This window comes from Ctenopharyngodon idella, chromosome 14, assembly GCF_019924925.1.
Source record: "Ctenopharyngodon idella isolate HZGC_01 chromosome 14, HZGC01, whole genome shotgun sequence".
Lineage (NCBI taxonomy): Eukaryota > Metazoa > Chordata > Actinopteri > Cypriniformes > Xenocyprididae > Ctenopharyngodon > Ctenopharyngodon idella.
Window position 1 is genome coordinate 31,212,140 of NC_067233.1, and position 20,397 is coordinate 31,232,536.

At 39.1% G+C, this 20,397-nt stretch overlaps 1 protein-coding gene across 6 annotated transcripts in view; it reads right to left on the reverse strand.

Annotated features, from left to right (window-relative positions):
- Positions 1 to 270: 270 nt before the first annotated feature.
- Positions 271 to 20,397, reverse strand: part of hdx (highly divergent homeobox) — a 41,190-nt gene continuing 21,063 nt past the window's right edge. For all 6 annotated transcript variants that reach the window (XM_051860358.1, XM_051860359.1, XM_051860356.1 and 3 more), the window contains 2 exons: positions 673 to 795; positions 271 to 581 (listed from right to left, as the gene is read on the reverse strand). In XM_051860358.1, the coding sequence (XP_051716318.1) occupies positions 432 to 581; positions 673 to 795 (273 nt within the window). In that variant the 3' untranslated portion in view covers positions 271 to 431. The remainder of the gene's footprint in view (positions 582 to 672; positions 796 to 20,397) is intronic.

Below are 20,397 nucleotides of genomic sequence, written 5' to 3' on the forward strand. Positions count from 1 at the left end.
TTTTGACACTTTGGTTTCTATTGAGAGAGCTGCTATCACTGAGAATTAACAAAAAGGCGCAGGCATGCTAACATTCAGGGGTGCGTTTACCAAAAGCATCGTTAGCCAACTATGGTCTTAAACTGTAATGCTAACGACAAAACTTGCGACCATGGTTGGCTTTTGGAAACACACCCCAGAACAGCACTTTGCTTGTTTGAACCTTCTTATTTATTATCCTAATTAGAACATTTCATGCTTCCAGTCATCATAAAAATAATAAGACAGATCTTGTGTTGACTTAGTGGCATTTATTTGATAGTACTGGACCTGGCCAAGGCAGTCTGATATGCTATAGAAAATGACTTGTGGGGTCCAACAATTATTGGTTTATTTCCACAGGCACTATGTGGCACATGTGAGTAACAGAAGAGGTGGAAGCTGCCCTGCATTTATAGTCTCATTTGATCTGTGTCCCCCTCCTCCTCTGATACAGAGGACTCTTTCTGGATGGTGGGCCTCTCTACGCCAGACTTGCTGTGGTTTTCCAGGCCCAGGTCCCAGTCCTCATTCACTTTCTGAGGTAGACTGGCTAACAGCTCCTGACAACACAGACAAACACACTGATCAAGATTTGTTTCTTTAATGGCTTTCATTGCTGTCTAAATGTTTAACCCAACTATGTTTCCTTGCCTGCTGTTTCTTTCTGTCTTTGTTTTTCACAGCGATCAGCAGGCTTTTGGTGAAGCTCTTCAGCTTTGAGAACTTCAGTTTCTGGTTCTGCAGCTCATTCTCAAGGAACTGCACTTCTTCATTCTAAGGAAAAAACATTAAAAAAATTATTTCACACAATCACCAATTAATCAGTTAGATATTTTAGCCTCAGTAGATGAATAAAGCTGTGTATCAAAGTTTAATATAATATGGTAATAAAAACTTTACAGGCTAACTTAGAAATAAACACAACGAGACAGAGGCACCACCCAGAGGCACTTTAATTTTTAAAGAGAGATAATGGGTGCTTCCCATTTCCTAAATTGTGCATATTCATTTTCTCCATCCTCTTTGACCCAGAAACCAATTCAAGTCCACCATGATGGACATATCAATTGTCAAATTTTACTGTGAGGAGGGGAGGATCGAGGATGGAGAAAGCTTACTGAGTGTAATGACTTGATCGATCAAACACACAATTGTAAAAGTTAATCTTCAGAACCCCTCACCCAGGGTGCGATTTGTGAAAAAAACAGAGGGGGAGATGTTTTGAAAAGTTTTTTTTTTTTTTTTTTTTCCCCTTTTGAAAATAAATCACAAACCACAGTGGAGCCATATACTAATTTTTGGCAGCTGCCTGTTACAGAAACATTTTTACAATAAATATTCTGATTTAACCTTGAGTTTTGAAGTATTAGTATTAGCAGTATTGAAGTAAATGTAGTTTACTAGTCTAGGGGGATATGGGGGCATGCTCCCCCGAAAAAAAATTGATTTCCTTGGTGTAGACATGTGCATTTTAAGACGTTTTAAGGCCAACAAATTGGATAACAATTGCTTTAAAACAATGTCAACAAATAGCCTATGCATGCACAGATTTGAGGCAGCTTTAATCACATGTTTGGTAATTTCATGACTTAATTTACAACAGAAGAACAACGGTGCATGCTCTTAGTTTCATTTGCGCTTTATTTAAGCTATAATAAAGTAATGTGCAGTGCGCACCGCTGCGTTTGCGCATGCAATTCTAGAGTGCACGCCGCGAGCACAGTATAACGGCTGATTGGACAGTCATATTCATTTTTCTGAGTTTTACTGACATAGCCTGACAACATCTCGTACTGTTGTTCAAGTAAAGCTCCCTCATCCTCACCTATGTGTATCTATATTTGGCGCTGAGGCGAAGTTGGAATGCGCGTCTGAAAAATGTCCCGTTTGTTGTGGTCGTAAAGAGACAGTTCTATATAAATGCAGCGTTTTACTTGCCGATGTTTTAAAAAATATTTTTATTTTTGGTATTTTATATGCTCTGTTGGTGGTTTGAGGAGTAGCATCACCCGGGGGTAATATTTTTTATCCCCACCGGGGATAAAAATAATTTAGCAGAGGCGGGGATACATAGACCAGATCCCCCCCATCCCCCCCTACAAATCGCACCCTGCCCTCACTCATGTAGACTCTGTAATATCTGGCTTCCCCACTAAGTCAAAGACACTTGGGACATTGATTGTCCTCAATACAAGAATCAGACATTCAGCCCATAGAAATGGAATCCTTTCCACTAAATCACTGACAAATTTGCTTAAATTAATTAAATGAACATGCATTTCCCCAGTACATTTTATGTATTATTACTGTGTGGATATTGTATAGTGTTATGAATGCCTGATGATAGAACTCCTAGATAATGTAGCCCATCTAGATGGTGTCTCATATCAAAATACTTGTCATTTAATGACTCTCACTTTGGTGGACATCACCATCTCATAGAATGCATTGTACATTTTTTGTTATATTTATCAGAGTATAAATGGACACAAACTGCTAGCTTACTCCCCTCATGCAAATGAGTTCACTTTCAAATAAAGGAACCTTCCCACTTGAGAATTGCACCTTTCTCATTGGTCAAGCCAAAACTCAAAGGTATGACCTCTTTGGAACTTAAAAGCCAACACAAAGTTCCCTCCTGGCTCTTGTTCTTGCTAATTCTACTGATTGCTGTTCATGTGAGACCTCACCTGGCCCCTGAGCTTTATCAGCAAACCATGCGCAACTCTCGCAACCAGAACAGAGTCAAATTAACAGCGCAAGTTCATCGTCATTTCTTCATTCAACACAGAAGATACTGATTACAACTTCAGCACCTTCCGACCGAACCATCAAGATTTTCTCCCAAGACTGTATATCCAGACGCTCTTCAACAGCTAAGGCATTTGCAAGTATCGTACATTTGAACACTAAACAGTTGTGAACTCCTTTGTTAACAAAGGTGCTTTATAATGAGAAACTAAGGGGTTCTTTCAGCTCGTTAAATGACTCTTTTTATAGTGCCATTCTTCTATTATGCTACGGTTTCATTCACTTCCACTCTCTCATTTCCTATGTATGCGTGATTTGTGTGTATGCGTGTTTAGTCTAGCTATGTGTTCGTGATCTAGTTAAATAAAACTTTTGTGCACATTCTTGAGAGTTGATTCTGATCTGCTTATAAACCAATGTCAATTTTAATGATTGTGATCACAGCTACATGCTAAGCGTTATTTTTCTGTGGCCACGGAAAGTATCCTTTCTGAAGAGATGATAGACGATCAATATGGAGTTTTTGCTGGCCGAACAGGTTAATTGATTGGAATATTAATTCAGCTACATGATCCAAATATTTATAATTAATTATAACTTGTTATATAAATTCTCCTCCCCCTTCACATTGTCATGTGTGGTTGCAGTAAAATAGCGCATGAAGGCGAATGACTCAAAAGGAAACAGTCTTTAATATAATAATCCACAGGAGAAGAGGAAGACACAGCCACTTCAATATAGACCAGGGGTTCGCAAACTTTTCAGCCCACGACCCCCAAAATAACGATGCCAGTGACTTGCGACCTCCACTATCTTCGGAGGTGGTTAAAGTATACAATTGTTGCACGCAATGGTGCACACGACTAAAGGCCTTTGCACACTGAATCCGAAATTCGCATGCAAAATTTTCGCACGTTAAAAAATAAATATGACCTCACGTTATGTCAATCACATTTGCACACTGCCTCCGAAACTTTCGCCCGTAAAAAATTCAGATCAGGTTCGATTTTCTGCATTTTTCACATCCGTGGCATACATTTTGAGAGACGTTTTCACGAATACGAAAAAACGCATACGAAAATTTCGGACTCAGTGTGCAAAGGGCTTAACACCTGTTTCACACATAGGCCTACTCTGTTTGCAGTGCGTATGCGGTGCGCCCATATTAATGGATTAGAGCGTTCACACTGCACACGGATGCAGTCCGGCAGTGCGTTCCAGGAGCGGTGCGTCTGCAGCAGTGCAGCAATCATTTACATACAGTCTGTTTTTGCTTCGCTGTGCTGCACCACGCTGAATTAAAACGATAGCGCACTGTTCGCATTAAAATAAACATGTATTGATGCGAAAAACTAGTAATTTTTCCATCGATGCATGTAATTTAAAGTCTCTGTTACAGTCAACACCTGGCTTTTTTGCCTTGGGTAAAGCAAGGAAAATGACACCTTACTTGGTATTTAGGTGAACAAAGAGACAATGGATAGCACTCGTCTCTTCGTGAAGGTGGAAAAACAAAGTTCTTTATGACCTGAGGGATTTCTTGTAAAAAGATTTAAAAGGAAAGAAAAGATGAGAGTTGCCTGTTTTTTTCTGCTTATGTTTAAATGTATTATAAAGTATTAAAGTATTATTTTATATAAATATAAAGTAATGAATTTAATAAAACGTTTAAATGTGGTGCGTTTAAACGTGACATCTATGAAATATAGTGTATACAAAGAGAATCGCAATGCTGACACGCCATGTTCAGTAACAACTTTTGGATTTGAAATAAAAATAAGTAAATGTGTTTGTGATAAACAGCCACGGATCAGTTACGCACTGCAAACGTGGCATCTGTGAAAGCTCAATAGCGCGTGCTGCATATGTACTGCAAAAGCATGACGGTGGTACTTCTCCACTCTCCTCCGCTGGCCTCCCTGTGCTGTCTTTGGTCGATATTAACCAATGTTTCATTTCGACAAAATATATCCAAAACTTAAAGCTACTTAAAGCCAAAACTACGTGCACATGTCGGAATGTTTAACATGGTACAGTAAATAAACCTACTGCAAATGATGCTGTTGCTAATATTTCGTTAATCTGTCGTAATCACCTCAGGAGTCACGGTCGAGGGGAAGGAAAATTGAAAGGTTGATGGCTTTTTATATTTGCATAGTTTTGTTTTTAATTTAACTACTATTTTTAGTATTTTAGTAGTTACAATTATTGATAAAATATGCTATTTCTAATCATTTAAAAAAAATTTTTTTTGATTTCTGGAAATCATCTTGCGACCCCTCGGGGGGGCGCGACCCCCACTTTGGGAACCACTGATATAGACAATACGGAACACAGAACTGAGAAAGTTAACATTACACACAACACCTGGGTAACTCAATTAATGACTAGGGCAACAGACAAGGCAAGGAGAAACTGGCAAACAGAAAACAATGAGGACCGAACGAAAAACTCATAAGTTAACTAGACAGTTAACTGGAGTTGGAGAGGGGCAAAGCAAAAACAGACAAAACAGTCCATGGGGGAGTGGAGCGTGGGAAGAGCCAGGGAGGAGCTAAAAGCATGAGAAGACCCAGAGACCAGCAAAACAGGTCCACAGTGGAGCCGATGTATGGAGAAGCCATGGTGTAGACCTGGGGTGGAACCAGGGGGACAAGTCACTGAGGCGGAGAAGATGAAAAATGGAACCAGGGTGGAGCCAAAAAGCCAGGGTGATGCTGAAGGTCCTCTGACCGAGACCGAGCTGGGGCCTGGAAGACCCAAAGTGGATTAGCAGCACAGAATGGAGCCAGCTGAGGGGCTGACAGAACCAAGCGAAGGCAGGACTGGAAAACTGATAGACCTTTGAGGAGGAGGTGGGAGAGGGAGGCTGGGTGGGCACACAAAAGATGCAGGAGATCTTAGGCTTGACAGAACCAGTAGGGACAGGTGACTCTGGGGGAAACCTCTTCCAAACATTCCTCAATATATTCAGAGACCAATGGCCACTTTACCTCAGCAGCGGGAGTGTGGACAGGGCTCCACTCCATCCCCACAAACTCCACCAACTTGCACTCAATGATGGATGTTGCTGCTGACTCACACATCTTGACTGATTCTGCGTTGGACTCGAACTCCGGGATGAAATCAGCCACTAAGGTTTACTTTGGCTCGATGTTCGTGGAGGGTTTGGCCTTCAAATTAGCGGTGGGCTGTGGCTGCTGCTCCAACGCGGGCATGGTTGATGGCTGGATTTTGGGTCAGGAGTGGTGCTGGTGTCATATTCCTCTTGACAGACGGTGAATGCTGAGTCATTATGCACCAGCACGCACTCCACATAAGCGACAATGTCCTTTTTTAGGCCCGTCCACTGGAAGGCATGCCTCTCACCAGTGTACCACTCGCTCAGGCTGGTGTAGAAAAAGACAGAATGAGTGGTCCGGTTAATGAGTCAGGCATGCTTATTAATAAAGTCCCTGGTGTGGTTCTCCAGTGGACGGTCTCCCTGCTCCAAGCAGAGTAGATGGAGAGCTGGCAGATCCATTGGGGGAAAAAAACGGTGCAAAGAACATCTTGCTTGGTTACGCGTTCTGTCACGTGTGGCTGCAGTAAAATAGCACACAAAGATGAATGTCTTAAAACTCATCTTTGATCACCAAAATGACATATTTAAATGTTTCTTCCAGTGAAAAAAAAAATTCTTAAAGCCTTAAAATAGCTTGAATGTAACTCTACACCCTTGCTTCATTTAATATATGCAGATCTATGAATATGCTAATTAGCCTCAGCTAAAAATACCCCACAGATCATTTATAATAGCTTGTCAAATTTACCCCTATTTGGGTGTGAGCAAAAACATGCCATTTTTGTGTGTCCCTTTAAATGCAAATGAGCTACTGCTCCCGGCGAGAGCACTACTTGCTCCCGGCAGCTTTCCAAAAGAGGGCGGAGCTTTAACAGCTCGCAATTTGGTTGCTCAACAACAACAAAATCTGGAGAATCTCACGCAGCCAAAATGACTATTGTCAGTAAAGGTTTTCAGCCTTACATTGTTCAAACCGGACTCGGACACTGATGGAGAGACTCAGGAAGAAGTTACAACTTTTAGAATGCAACTGGACATTTCTGAATGGTTAGTGGATAAATTTATGTAGTTACTGTGAAGTTGATTCAACTCATTGACTAGCATGTGCCATCACGCTAATCTTTTTTGCAAAACCTGTAAAAACGCCCATACGTTGCGTGAAAAGATGGATCTGAGAATCATACAGTCACTGCTGGAAAGGGCTTCAAATATGCAAAACATGCTGGAAATCTGAAGAATTTTTGGGACCTGGAGGATTTTTCTGAAGAATATTGGGCAGTTTAACTGCTCAGGACAAACAAGGGACTCATGAACAACCATCACAAAACAAAAAAAAAAAATGTTCGTAGATCATCCAGGTAACCACACACAGTATTAAGAATCAAGGGTTCACAAACTTTTGAGCGGGTCGTTTTTATAAATTCAGCTATTTTTTTTGTCTTGTGGACCATATGTAAACATTTTTTATATAAAATATCTTACTCAGGACAGTACTAAATAAAAAATAACATGCATATTGTATGGGGTAACGTGGGGGGACGGCGTCCGGGAAGTAAATTTTGAGGGGGGACGGCGTTCCAGTTCAAATTGGTTTGATTTTTTTTAAAGAAATGAAGGGATTTCTGTACTTTATTCTCTCAATAGCCTACAAAAACGATACGAATTCAGCACCAAAACAGCGCACTAAAATTGCATGATTAATCATTAAAGATCGCGATCTGGATTCAAACACCCACGCAATCTTACTCAGTGCTCTAAGTGGGCCGGTACGCACTGGCACTTCTAGCTATATTTTAACATGTAACGTACCGTCGCTGTTTCTTGCGTACCGGCACTTCTCACATGTTGCTGGTACTGTAACCCCCACACGAAACAGAGAATCAGGCTTAATTAATTGTATACATCGCACGTTCGGAGCTTTTATAAGTATTATGGTGACATGCGAATCACCCTAGGCGTGTTCACCAGCTCACTCCAAAAGTGTGATAAGATTTGTGCGAGCCGTTCCTATGATAAAATGTGCAACCCATTTGAATTCTATTGAGAATGTGGTAAAACGCTATAGCTTAGAAAAAGTCAAATATGATCTAAAAACAGCCACTAAAGAGACGGATGAAAAGAGGAGAAAACATGATGATGATCCTGCAAGCTTTTTAAACTTCTTGTGACCACCTTTACTAGAATTTATCACGTTTTATTGTATGGACCTTCTTGAATTATTGACTAAACATTGGTTTTTCTTGTGTGTAAAATGTGTTCTGCTAATATGACAGATATGCCCATTTGGAAAAACCTGGCTGTATTCCAAGAAATTACAGGAAATTTACATGTTCAGTATAAGAAAATTTTAAGTAAAGATAGTTTGAATTCCCATAGCACTTTGTAAACAAGCGATTGTTAACTATAGCCTGTTACTTTATTGCAGTTGTGTTATCAAGCAACTTTGCATGTGTGGACCATTTTGCAAAAATAAAGCAACAAACAAATAAATAAACCTCAGGAGGGAACAAACCCAAGCTACGCCCTTGCAACCGAGGGAGACAACCAGTCCCCCATCCCAAATGGAAGTGAACAAAATAGAGTAAATCACCTTTTGAAAGTAACTTGATGCTTCAAATAAAGATTGTATCAATTACATTGTTACACCGGTAGGTGGCTAAAAGTGACTGTTAAAGATGTACTTGTCATTGAATCATTCATTAAAAAGATTTGCTCAAAGATTTGCTTATCCAGTAATGAAACAAGTGACATTTATTATTGAGTAATTGAATCATTTATTCAAACCGATTTTTAAAAAAAAAAATAATTTTGCAATTATTTTGCAAAAATAAAGCAACAAACAAATAAATAAACCTCAGGAGGGAACAAACCCAAGCTACGCCCTTGCAACCGAGGGAGACAACCAGTCCCCCATCCCAAATGGAAGTGAACAAAATAGAGTAAATCACCTTTTGAAAGTAACTTGATGCTTCAAATAAAGATTGTATCAATTACATTGTTACACCGGTAGGTGGCTAAAAGTGACTGTTAAAGATGTACTTGTCATTGAATCATTCATTAAAAAGATTTGCTCAAAGATTTGCTTATCCAGTAATGAAACAAGTGACATTTATTATTGAGTAATTGAATCATTTATTCAAACCGATTTTTTAAAAAAAAAAAAATTCCTTCAAATTAATTAAATATGTTTTTGTAAATACTCCATGTCTATGGTAACATCCTCAAAACAAAAAGTTTTATAAAATGATAAACATCACATTTCAACCCTTTTAGGCATTGTTTAAGAAAAGAGATGAGTGAATATTATTTTAAATTCTAGATACATTATTTTGCTTTTTAGAATGCACATCAGCTTCCTTTTCCATTAAATCTGGATTCCCCTATAAATGTGTTTAATAATTGTTGATTTTCAAAGTATACTAAACTGAGAGGTAGCCATCCAAAACATTCAGTTTTCTTTAACCTAAGGACAAATGTATTTAAAATGTTTGTGACCTGTTCAATGTAGTCTGCGCCACATATGCAAATTCCTAGACAATGTATCTTTAAAGGCCCCTTGAAGTGTCTTGGAACACGCAGCATTCAATGTGTTGACGTAATTTCAACTGAAACAGTAAGACAGGGCGGGACATATTGAACAGCTTTTTTAAATAGCCAATAGCATTTTGTTTATACCACAGCTCGGCCAGAGCCATTAAACTCGGTAAAACCTCTGTTTCCTTCTAATCTCTAACCGTTTCTCCTCCTAATGTCCTCTATATCACTTTAAAATACAACTTTCTTTGCAGAATTCGAATGGGTCGAATACCTTTTTTGGTCTGAGCCGACTCGCGGTCTGCGGATACGATCCACTCTGTGCTCTCATGTCTCTGGACCAGAGCAGCAGACTGTGCTCACACTGCGGCAGTTCACTTGAAACTTACGCGAAAACGGACTTCATTCGCACCAATGGAAAGCATATTTGTCTGAATCGTTCCCTATTCTCTATATAGTGCACTATGTGCCATTCACCATATAGAAACTATTAAATGTGTGAACAAATGACCGATTTCAGCCGCAGCTTCAGTGTCTGTTAGGAGGGGGCGGGACTTCAGATTCTAGAGAGCATTTGATTGGACAGAAGATCTGACAAGAAGCTGAAGTGCGATGTGATGTCATGAAAATCTGTGATCTATTTCAACAGAAGTGAGTTTTGAATGCTTATATCTCCTAAATGTGAATTTTGTCATTGTTTTGGAACATACCAGCTTATTCATAACCTTAAGGCTAACATATTCATATTAAAAGCTAAAAAACTTAAATTTTGATTTCAGGGGGACTTTAATTTGGCCAAAATCAAACAGGTAATTTTCTCCAAGCAAAGATTCTGTTGAATGAACAAGTTTGTGCCACACACAATTCATAAATGTTGTTCATTGACCTTTCATATGTATATATATATATATATATATATATATATACACACACACACACACATATATATATATATATATATATATATATATACACATATAATCAAATAGGGAAGGACGATAGTATATTGAGTCAACATTTAGCCTCATATGAAAGATTTTGTCCTTGTGGGATCCAAGTAAAGGACCCCACAAAGTCAAAGATTCCGTATCTCACGTGTGTTCAGTACAAACGGGGGAAACACACTGGCGCGCTGGTTAAACTCCGTGAACGTGGCTTCCAAACTGTGCTCCCAAGTATTCATCTCGGGAATCTCCGATCTCTTCCTAACAAAATGGACAAACTTCTTCTCCTCACCCGCACAAGCAAGGACTTTTCAAATTCTTGACTTTTGAAACATGGCTCAATTAAGCTATTATGGAAAACAAGCTACATCTGCTGGGCTTCCAGCTGTTCAGAACAGATCGCATCACAGAGTTAATGGGGAAAACAAGAGGCGGTGGATTGTGTTTCTACTAGGGGTGTCCCCGACTACAGATTTACATAGTCGAATAAGATTCGAATCAGATTGCCTATAGTTGACTGATAGTCGAATCATATATGTGTGAGCGGGGTGGGTGCTTGAAAAACAGCAGTCCACTAACTCCTTCCGCGCTCAAGGCCAAAGGAATATAGGCTACTTTGAAAGGCTAAAATCAAATTAAATTGGCCAGTGTGAGCATGCTTTAACTAGCGCAACATCGATGCACCGAAAAACAATCTAATTAATTTACAGAATTAAATTAGAACAGAATATACCATTCTAATAAATAAAAATAATTTAAAAAAAAAAAGAATGAAATAGTCATAATCAAGTCACAAGTGCAAAATGCCTGAAGTGCAGGGGAACATTCAAAACACAAGCCACAAATAGTTAAATTAGATAACCCAGAGTGATCAATAAATAAATTAAAATTAAAGAAATTATTAAAATAACAAAAGTAGCCTATAGCCAGAATTGTCAACTTTGTCTTTTTAACTGCAGAGACAATAAATGCTAAACTGGAGTGGCAGTCTTTTTAGCTAAACGTTCACAGCATCCAAAAATCAAATTAGAACCAGCTGAAATGTTTAGAAATCACTTGTAGGCCTACCTGATCGAAAAAAAAAAAAACAGTCTTTCACGCGATCTGCCTGTGTCCGTTTGAGTCTTTTCAAATAGTGCGCTAGTCAGCTCGTTAACGTTGGTCGGCAGAAGTGCACCACAATGTTTGTCGTTGTTGAGTGGTAGGATATGAGTTGTTGGCACAACTTGCATCTTCCTTTTTTTGGATCATCTTTTACCATTTTTAAGTGCATCCAATTCTACACTTTAGATTTTCTTATCCCAGACATTGTTAAAGATTTAATCCATACATTTTTATTTATAGCAATATCATAATAGGCTGTATATTAACTTATTGGGAGAAAACCGGTAGGTCTATGTAAAATCAGATATTGAGCACCCCCATATCTCGTCTCATAACACCTCTGCAAAGATTCGACTGTGAGATTGGTAGTCGAATCAGGCTCCTCCTATCGAAGCATCGAATCGTCGACTATTCAGTGTCACCCCTAGTTTCTACATTAACGAAAGATGGTGTTCAGACGTACCAATGCTGAAGAAGATGTGCTGTCCTAATTTAGAGGCACTCTTCATTAATTGTAAACCTTAGTTTCTACTCATTCATTCTCATTCATTTTTCTCATTCATTCTTGTGAATGTGTACATCCCTCCAGACTTGTGTGTGTGCGCAGCGCTGCAACAGCTGGCTGAAAAAAATAACTGAAATGAACTCTCTAACAATAATTCTTGGGGATTTTAACAAAGCAAATCTCTCCCGTGAATGCCAAAATACAGACAGCACATTACATATCCCACTAGAGACACTAGTAATATACTGGGCCACTGTTGCACCACAATAACCCCATACCATATCACTCTGTTTCATGTGCAGCTTTGGGGCCCTCTGATCACTATATAGTTCATCTTATACTGACCTACAGGCAGAAACTTGAATCATCTAAACCTGTAAATACGGCCTGTAAAAAGATGGACTAGTGAAGTAGAGCAGGATTTACAAGCCTGCTTCGAATGCACTGATTGGAGTGTTTTTAAAGCTGCAGCCACCAATCTGGATGAGCTCACAGAAAGTGTCATATATCAGTTTCTGTGAGGATATGTGCATCCCTACTAAGACATTTTCATCATTCAATAATGATAAACCATGGTTTACAGCAAAGCTCAGACAGCTTCATCATGCCAAAGAAGATGTCTACTGGAGTGGGGACAAAATCCAGTACAACCAGGCCAGAAACACATTGACAAAGGAGATTAGAGTAGCTAAAAGAAGCTACTCTGAAAAGCTAAAAAACGGTTTTCAGCCAACGATCCAGCATCAGTCTGGACCAGCCTGTGGAACATCAAGTACAAGACACCGCCCCCACGATCTGTGGAGAATCAACAGCTGGCTGATAACCTGAATGTGTTTTACTGTAGGTTTGAAAAGCCCAGTCTCACACCCGCTCTGATCTGAACTTAACACATAAGCCAGGGACACACCAAGCCGACAGTTGGCAGGCAAGGCAATGTCGGACTGTTTTTGAGCGTAGACTGACTTAGTTTTTTAAGTGAATTCTGCACTGTTGGCTCTAATTGGATGCCGTCTGGTTTTTTTTTGGCTGATTTAACATGTAGAATCGGCATCGGGCTGTCAGTGAGAGAGAACTGTGGGATTACAAATTTAAGAATCTGTTTAAGATCTGCTGATCCTACGTTCCTGACATAACATCACATGAAAACTTAAGTGAACTACATTATATTGGGCATTCAATGTGAACATGATGACATCAGTTTACTGATTAGATTCAATATAGTTTACAGTGAAGGGGTTTTGTCAGTCTTTGATTTTCCCGCTGAGAGTCAAACTATGTGTGAATGTTTACAATGTCTATAGTGCTTGTAATCAGATGGTGCTCAAACCCCTGATAAGGTTGTCAAACCCTTTGATCCTGTTGTTTGAATTCTTTTGAGATAGGTCTTCTGGAGTTTCAGGACCAAGGATAATATTCTGTATTGTTTTTAGATGCTTTGTTTTAAGATCTGGTCACTTCTAAGGCTGTGTGTAAAGTCAACACTTTAAGGACTGCCCAATGAATGCCTATAAAATAAAATGTACAGCTCCCTTATTATAGACTTGATGCAGCGACACAAGTTCTCAATAAAAGAATCCTGTTGAAGATACAACCAAGTCTCCTGGTCTCCGCTTCTGAGATTTCCAACAGAACTCTGATTGGCTGTTCAGTTTATCGAACGAGTCAGTGCACAAAAATAAGAGCAAAAGTGATGAAAGCGAGCAAAGAAAGACAGAAGGCTGTTCTGATTTTACGTCATCTTACCAGAGCATTCCACTGCACTGCAATATTTTCATAATAAGTGGAGTAGAATAAAGAACGTAATCAACATGATTGATATTCAAAACGGTAAGCAAGCGCTGCTTTGTTTATGGTTTTTATACCTGCAGTTTCACTTAACCTTTTTGAATGATGAATATAGACTATCTGAATCAGAATATCTGATTAAATAGACAGTTGTCTCCTTTACACACAGGCGCAGAACGCACATGCTAGTTGACAGTTGCCAACACACATTTATGTTCAAACACCATGTAAAAGGGAATTTTGCATAATAGGTGCCTTTTAAGACTATTTAAAACTTTTATAAGTCAGTTACTTAATGTAATGTAGATTGGTCTAATTTAATACAGAAAAGTAAGACTGACTGCCCCTTGACTAACTGCTAGTGGGACATACTAGATCTTAAGATAGTATTAACATAATGGCTATGTTTATGCAACTGGCCCCAGAAGACTACAACGGACAGTCAGGACTGCTGAGAGGATTACTGGTGCCCCCCTGCCCAACCTCCAAGATCTTTACCCCTCCAGAGTGAGACAAAGGCTAAGAAAATCCCTTTGGACCCCACACACCCAGCCCACTTTCTCTTTGGACTGTTGCCTTCTGGTCGGTGCTACAGAGCATCAAGCACCACAACAGCTAGGCACAAGAACAGGTTTTTTTTTTTTTTTTTTTTCCTCAGGCTATATTCAGTCTTAACAATTAAAACTCTCATAACTACTTTGTCTCTCATAACTGTGCATTTGTACATAACATCTCAGAACTGTACACCTGTAAATAACTTATCTATACATTCATAAATCTATTATATATTGTTTCTGCTGTACAAGACTCTATTAGGTGAGCGTTCATGTTTGCGGTTGCCAGATATCAAGAGCTCAAATCCCCCAATCAGAGCTTTTCTGTTAAATGGATGCCAGAGATGGAAACTCGAGTCTGCGACTTGGACTAGAGTCGCACTTAAGTCGCAAAAATAAACGACTTGCGACTTGACTTGGACTCGTGAACTACTAACTCGAGACTTGACTTGGACTCGTGAACTACTAACCCGAGACTTGACTCGAGACTTGACTTGGACTTGAAGACAGAGACTTGTGAAAAATACAAGTCTTTTGGCGTGACATTCCCGATTACGTTCTCGATTTACTACCCAACACGATGGCACGAAACACCACATTTTACTATCTATTCATTCCCAAATATGTGCTGCAGCGGCGAATATCACAAATCATCTCTAAACACACCAAGCCACCGAGCGTGTGACGCATCTGAAGGCACGTGAATTCATCACCCATTAGAAAACTTAGCAACAAATTAGCAACAAATAATAACAATATAGCCAAGCCTACCTTGCGATAAACTTTGTAATTTCATTTGAAAAGCAATCAATTAATTCGAAGGGAAGCTGCGGTGTTGCACAGCTGCAGATGCTTGCCTGTGGTCCATTTTCAAGAAGTACATGTCCTTTTCATTTTTTTTTTTTTTTTTTTGGCCAAGTATTTGATAATGCATATAATATCCAGATTTACCATGTTAAATTGTATTTGGATTGAACGAGCACTTCCATGCGCATTTTATGACCCTGTCTGTCCGACTCATTTCCACAGATCTGTTTGTTAAGTCGCAGTGCGTTATTATATCGCCTTATCACAAACGAGACACACAGATGGAAATGTTGTTCATTGTTTTGTTTACTGTAACGCTTACATAGGTTTTGTTACCGCCGGCGCTCACTGGAAGACTACATTTTCCAGCATTGCTTGAGATCTACAGCAAACTACGGCAACTCATATAGCTCAAAATACACAGCACTTTTTTCCTTGCGGTGGTTCTAAATGGTATAATTTTGTATAAAGTTAAAAAGTAATATAAATGATTTAAATAGTATTTTGTGTGCTTTATTAGACAATTTTAAAGTAAAAGTAATCTGTTTTGATATTTAAATACACTGTTAATTACAATAACAACTAGCTGAAAAAATATATTGATAAAAATAGAACCAGGGCTTGACTTGAGACTTCACTTGGACCCCTAAAGACTTGGGACTTGACTTGACTTGGACCTCAAACACTTGAGACTTGACTTGGACCTCAAAGACTTGAGACTTGACTTGGACTTGACCGCAGAGACTTGTGAACATCTCTGATGGATACATGCCCGGCTTTTTTCTTTATGCAATCTGGCAACCATTCACACGCGCTCTTTGCAGAGGTGCCATGACATGAAAACACTGACATACGGTACTGTACAAGTAAGCCGGAGTTCAGCGATCTCCATTTGAGGTATTTTGCCTAAATGAAAGTGTCATTCAATCAGTCTGTGTTCTGTCATGGATCTCGACTGTATTGTTTGCGATTGTGGTTGCTGATTGTACTTAAGCAACCTCTATGTGGCAATATCTACTGTCTTTTTTTTCATTGTTTTAATAGAGACACATTAATGCAACTTGGAATTATTGGAATTACTATTAGGAATTTCTCTGTTATAATATTTGACAGTAGGTTTTTGTTTTACCAGTTTTCATAATGTAGACAGAGCGAGTATATATCTAAAGTCTTAGTTTATTTAGCTTATAATTGATAGCCTTTAATAAATCTGTACACTAGATGAGGTAAAATAAATCATGCTTACGAATCGATATTCTGTTGATTTGTGCTTATTGGTGAAAGAGCAACTTCTGATGAAATGAAAAATACATTTCCCAAACGACAACAATCATTGCAATTTAAATTGAGCAAAATAATATATTTTTTTTATCATTTTAACCACTATACAGTGTAAGTTTCCATTGACTAAAACTAGACTAAAATACTCAGACATTTAAGCCAAGTTTACACTACAGGACTTTAAACGTCGGCAGATCGCTGTGCTGTTCAGACTACATGACTTGATGTGGATCGATATGGTTTTCACACTACGTGACACTACGTAAATGATCTGCAACAGGAGGTTACACACTACAAGAGCTGACAACAACTCTGTCACCCAACAACTTTATTTGAAAATGGATGTTGGGAGGAAATTAGATTAAATTTTAAATTAAATTTAATTATAATTAAAATAACCCTTTCACACATAAGTTTAAAACATTCTGGCTGACCTCCCAGAGTTAAGGCAACTGTTATTTTAGAATGTTTCCCTTTATTGTTTCCATGACAATGCTTGACATGCTTGTCATGTGACACACCGCAGCCAGCCGGTCATACTGTATGACAAATGTATTGCTTTTCTCACCATGCCATCAACTATCTGATATTCTGATTTTCAAATATGTGCAAGTTAGTGTTTTGTCATTTAAAAACCTATATAATGACCTTGATCTTAATATATAACGTGAATTCACCCATTTGTCCCGAAATACATGTGGCCGGTGTAGTGTCTAGAGAGGATCAAGATCATCAAACCAACTTTGAATTCGAAAAGCTTTTAGCCTTTCGAACTTCTCATGTAAATCTTAGGCTCCGGCCTGGCTGAAGTTTATGGCACAGTCGACAGCTTTGTTGCGAGGTGTGAGATAACTCGGATATCCATAAAAAATCAACTCAGATCGAAGGCCTGACATTCCAGATGACCCAATACACACACACACACACACACACACACAGAAACATAGAAGGACTCTCTTTAACTCATAAGTTAAATTCCAGAAATGTATTCAATGTACTCCAGAAGTGTATCCATGTAACCCTGTATGCATGTATTTCTCCCTATTATATAAGCATAAGTTATGACTGTAGTTGTGTTAGTTTTACCCTAAAACGTTTATATTCAAGTGGCTAAAAATGTATCGCGGCTTTAATGTTTTCCAAACATACTTCTTGGATTCAAAATGTTCCTCTCCAATTGTCTGACCCAACTTTGTATGTTAAGTTACTGTAAAATGTTTTATTCCAGTTTTAATGTCTTTTGGAGGAAAACTTACCAATTCGGACACCTCCATAAACTATGCAAATCAGGCCATAAAACAAGACAAAGAAGCTTTTTCCCACCTCAGAATTCACGCTGGCTATTGGCCAGTCCAACCCCGGAGGAGTATAGTTGTGTTTTTCTATATAAAACCAACACGAGCACCTCAGTGACCGGCTGTCTTCACTCTTCATTACCTACGAGACGGACTCTTTCTTTCTTATTTTCCGGCCATCTTACTCTTAAGTTAAACCTTGTTTGAAAGTCCCGCCGAAGACCCTTCCTCGGAAAAGGACCAATCGCTCCCGCTCGGATGCACTGAAACTCCTGCAGAACTGCATATGAATAACAGCACTCAAAGTTATCTATGCAAGTATAGAACCATTTCTTCCGCTGCGTTTTAGGTTTACAGTTTCTGAAATGATTCCTTGTTGGCTCTCATAGGTTTAACTGTAATTTGCCATTGCTTTGATCACCTCTGTTTTTCTGGACTTTACTTTCGTTTATTCTATGTATGTTTTCTTTGTTATATTTAGACGTATATTCGTAAGTTTCATATATTAAATCCATTATATTCCTGCTTTATTGTCTCTGTTGCTGCTCGTTAAGAAAACCATGTCCCTTTTAAGTTTCTGATTTTGCTAACTATATGCTTTATACTTTAGTGCTAGAATAGAAAATTATTCTTCGTGGCCAGAAGAATAATTTCCTTCTTAAGAGGTGAAAATCGGACTGATAGTTTTGCTGGACAAAACTAGACCAGTCTTTCTAAAAATTAACTTTAAAACTAGAACTAATCCTAAACCATATATATACATAGTTAATTGTAATCCGTTGTAATTAATTAACAATATATGCATAATTCCCTTTTTGTCGATTTATATTATAATTGATCATAATGCATTATGAATTAATTATATATATATTTCACCTATAATTTGAGCTAATTTGTTAAGTCATTACACCGGTGAACTGGGAGAACAATAGAGTGAGTGAGCTTTATAGTTACTTACACAATGCGTATTTGATATGAATAAACGTCGGCAAATTATATTTGAATGGATTGTTATTGCTGTCACGTGTTTAGTTATGTTCTGTTTGTCACATGTCCTCTTTTTTCAGTTTTTCCCACCATTATTTAGTTCCTATGGTTACCCTCATTTGAGTTCATTTGTCCTGGGTCTTGTTAACTAAGTCTTGTTTGGTCCTTGTTTGCCCTGTATATATTCCCTGTGTTCTCCCTCTGTCTTTGTTGGTTCTCGTCTATGTTTGGCTATGTATTTGTTCTCCTGAGTTTTGTCATTAGAGACGTTTATATTGGAGCTCCATCGTCTGCGTGTGTTTCACACAACTGACTCCTGACAATTGCTGCTTCCATAGACATCAGTGTATATTTCATTGGCTGTTGCGTCGCAACACGTGACACCATAGGATATCGAGTCGGCCAACAGCTCCAGATATTTAGCATGCTAGATATTTGTCAGCGAGCCTCTTTGATGCGTCGTTGAGTAGTTCACACATAAAGATTGGCGAGCGCCGATCACTCGCTGATTTTCCCCCAATCACAGCCCGACCTGTCAGCGAGCTCGTTTACTTGCAAATCGGGCTTAAAATCCTGTAGTGTAAACTTGGCATAAGTTGAATAAAACTTGACTAAACAAAAACAGGACAAGGTTGACTAAATATGATAAAAAACTAAAAGTTACATTTGACACAGGACTAAGACTAAGACTAAATTAAAAAATAGCTGACAAAATTAACACTACGTGCCACCACCTAGGGGATAATGCTAGGCCGAACGGAAGAACCTGACATTGTTTCACAGTGTTTCTCTCTGGGGGAGGGATAATGTCTATGGCCTACTCCATCAGAAGAGATTTCTTGATACTTCCTGCTCCATAACCTGCTCCTGCTCAGGGCCACCACTGTAGTCAAAATGTTTTTGAACCTTGGTGAGCAACCCAAACTGGAGTCTATACCCCTTGCAAATGTGCGCACAACCCATAGAGATATATTGGGTAGTGCTTCCCAGGTCATGCAGGTAATTTATTAGAGGAACCAGCCTCTCAAGGCTGAACTCATATATTTGATGGAGCAGACTCTGTGTCCTGAAGTAAATTCACGGCAGGGTTCTACCAAATCAGTGCTTCTACAGGCCTCTCTATGGAGAGTGAACCCCCCGTGGCCACAGTGGGGGGATTTGGGTTTGTTGAAAAGCATTGTGCCCCAAAGTGCCATAGGCAGCGAGGTTGACAGATCGATTTCCTGAGGGCTCCGTGGAGAAGCGGGTATAGTTCACTAGGGGCACCCTCAGAGGCCTGACTTGACTGTCAGGACCTCTTTCCTGAAGCCTGTTTAGAGAGAATAATGGTCCTCAGATCCGGGGGGCTTCAGCTAAGAGTGTTGTTTTGACACCTGAGCTCGTTGTGAGTAACAACACTCTCCTTCTGTGCCGGTATGAGGAGCCGGATGTAAATGGCCTGGGCTGTCCCCTGGCAACAGCCCCCCACTATACGCCTTGCCCACCAGCGAAAAATATATAAGGCTAGAAATGAATGAAATGGATGGCTACATTACCACTGCCACATCCATTTCAATGCCAATCTCTATGAGAGTTGTCATGACAGAACTCCTATGTATGTCTGCACTATGTCTGTAAGGCAAGGCAGGCAAGGCAAGGCAAGGCAAGTTTATTTATAACACCGGCTTTCCTAGTGTCTCTTCATCTTTCCTGAATGTGAAAATATTTATTGAATATGAAAATCGTCTGTACTTTCTTCTGCACTGTAAGCTCCTGTCACCAAGAC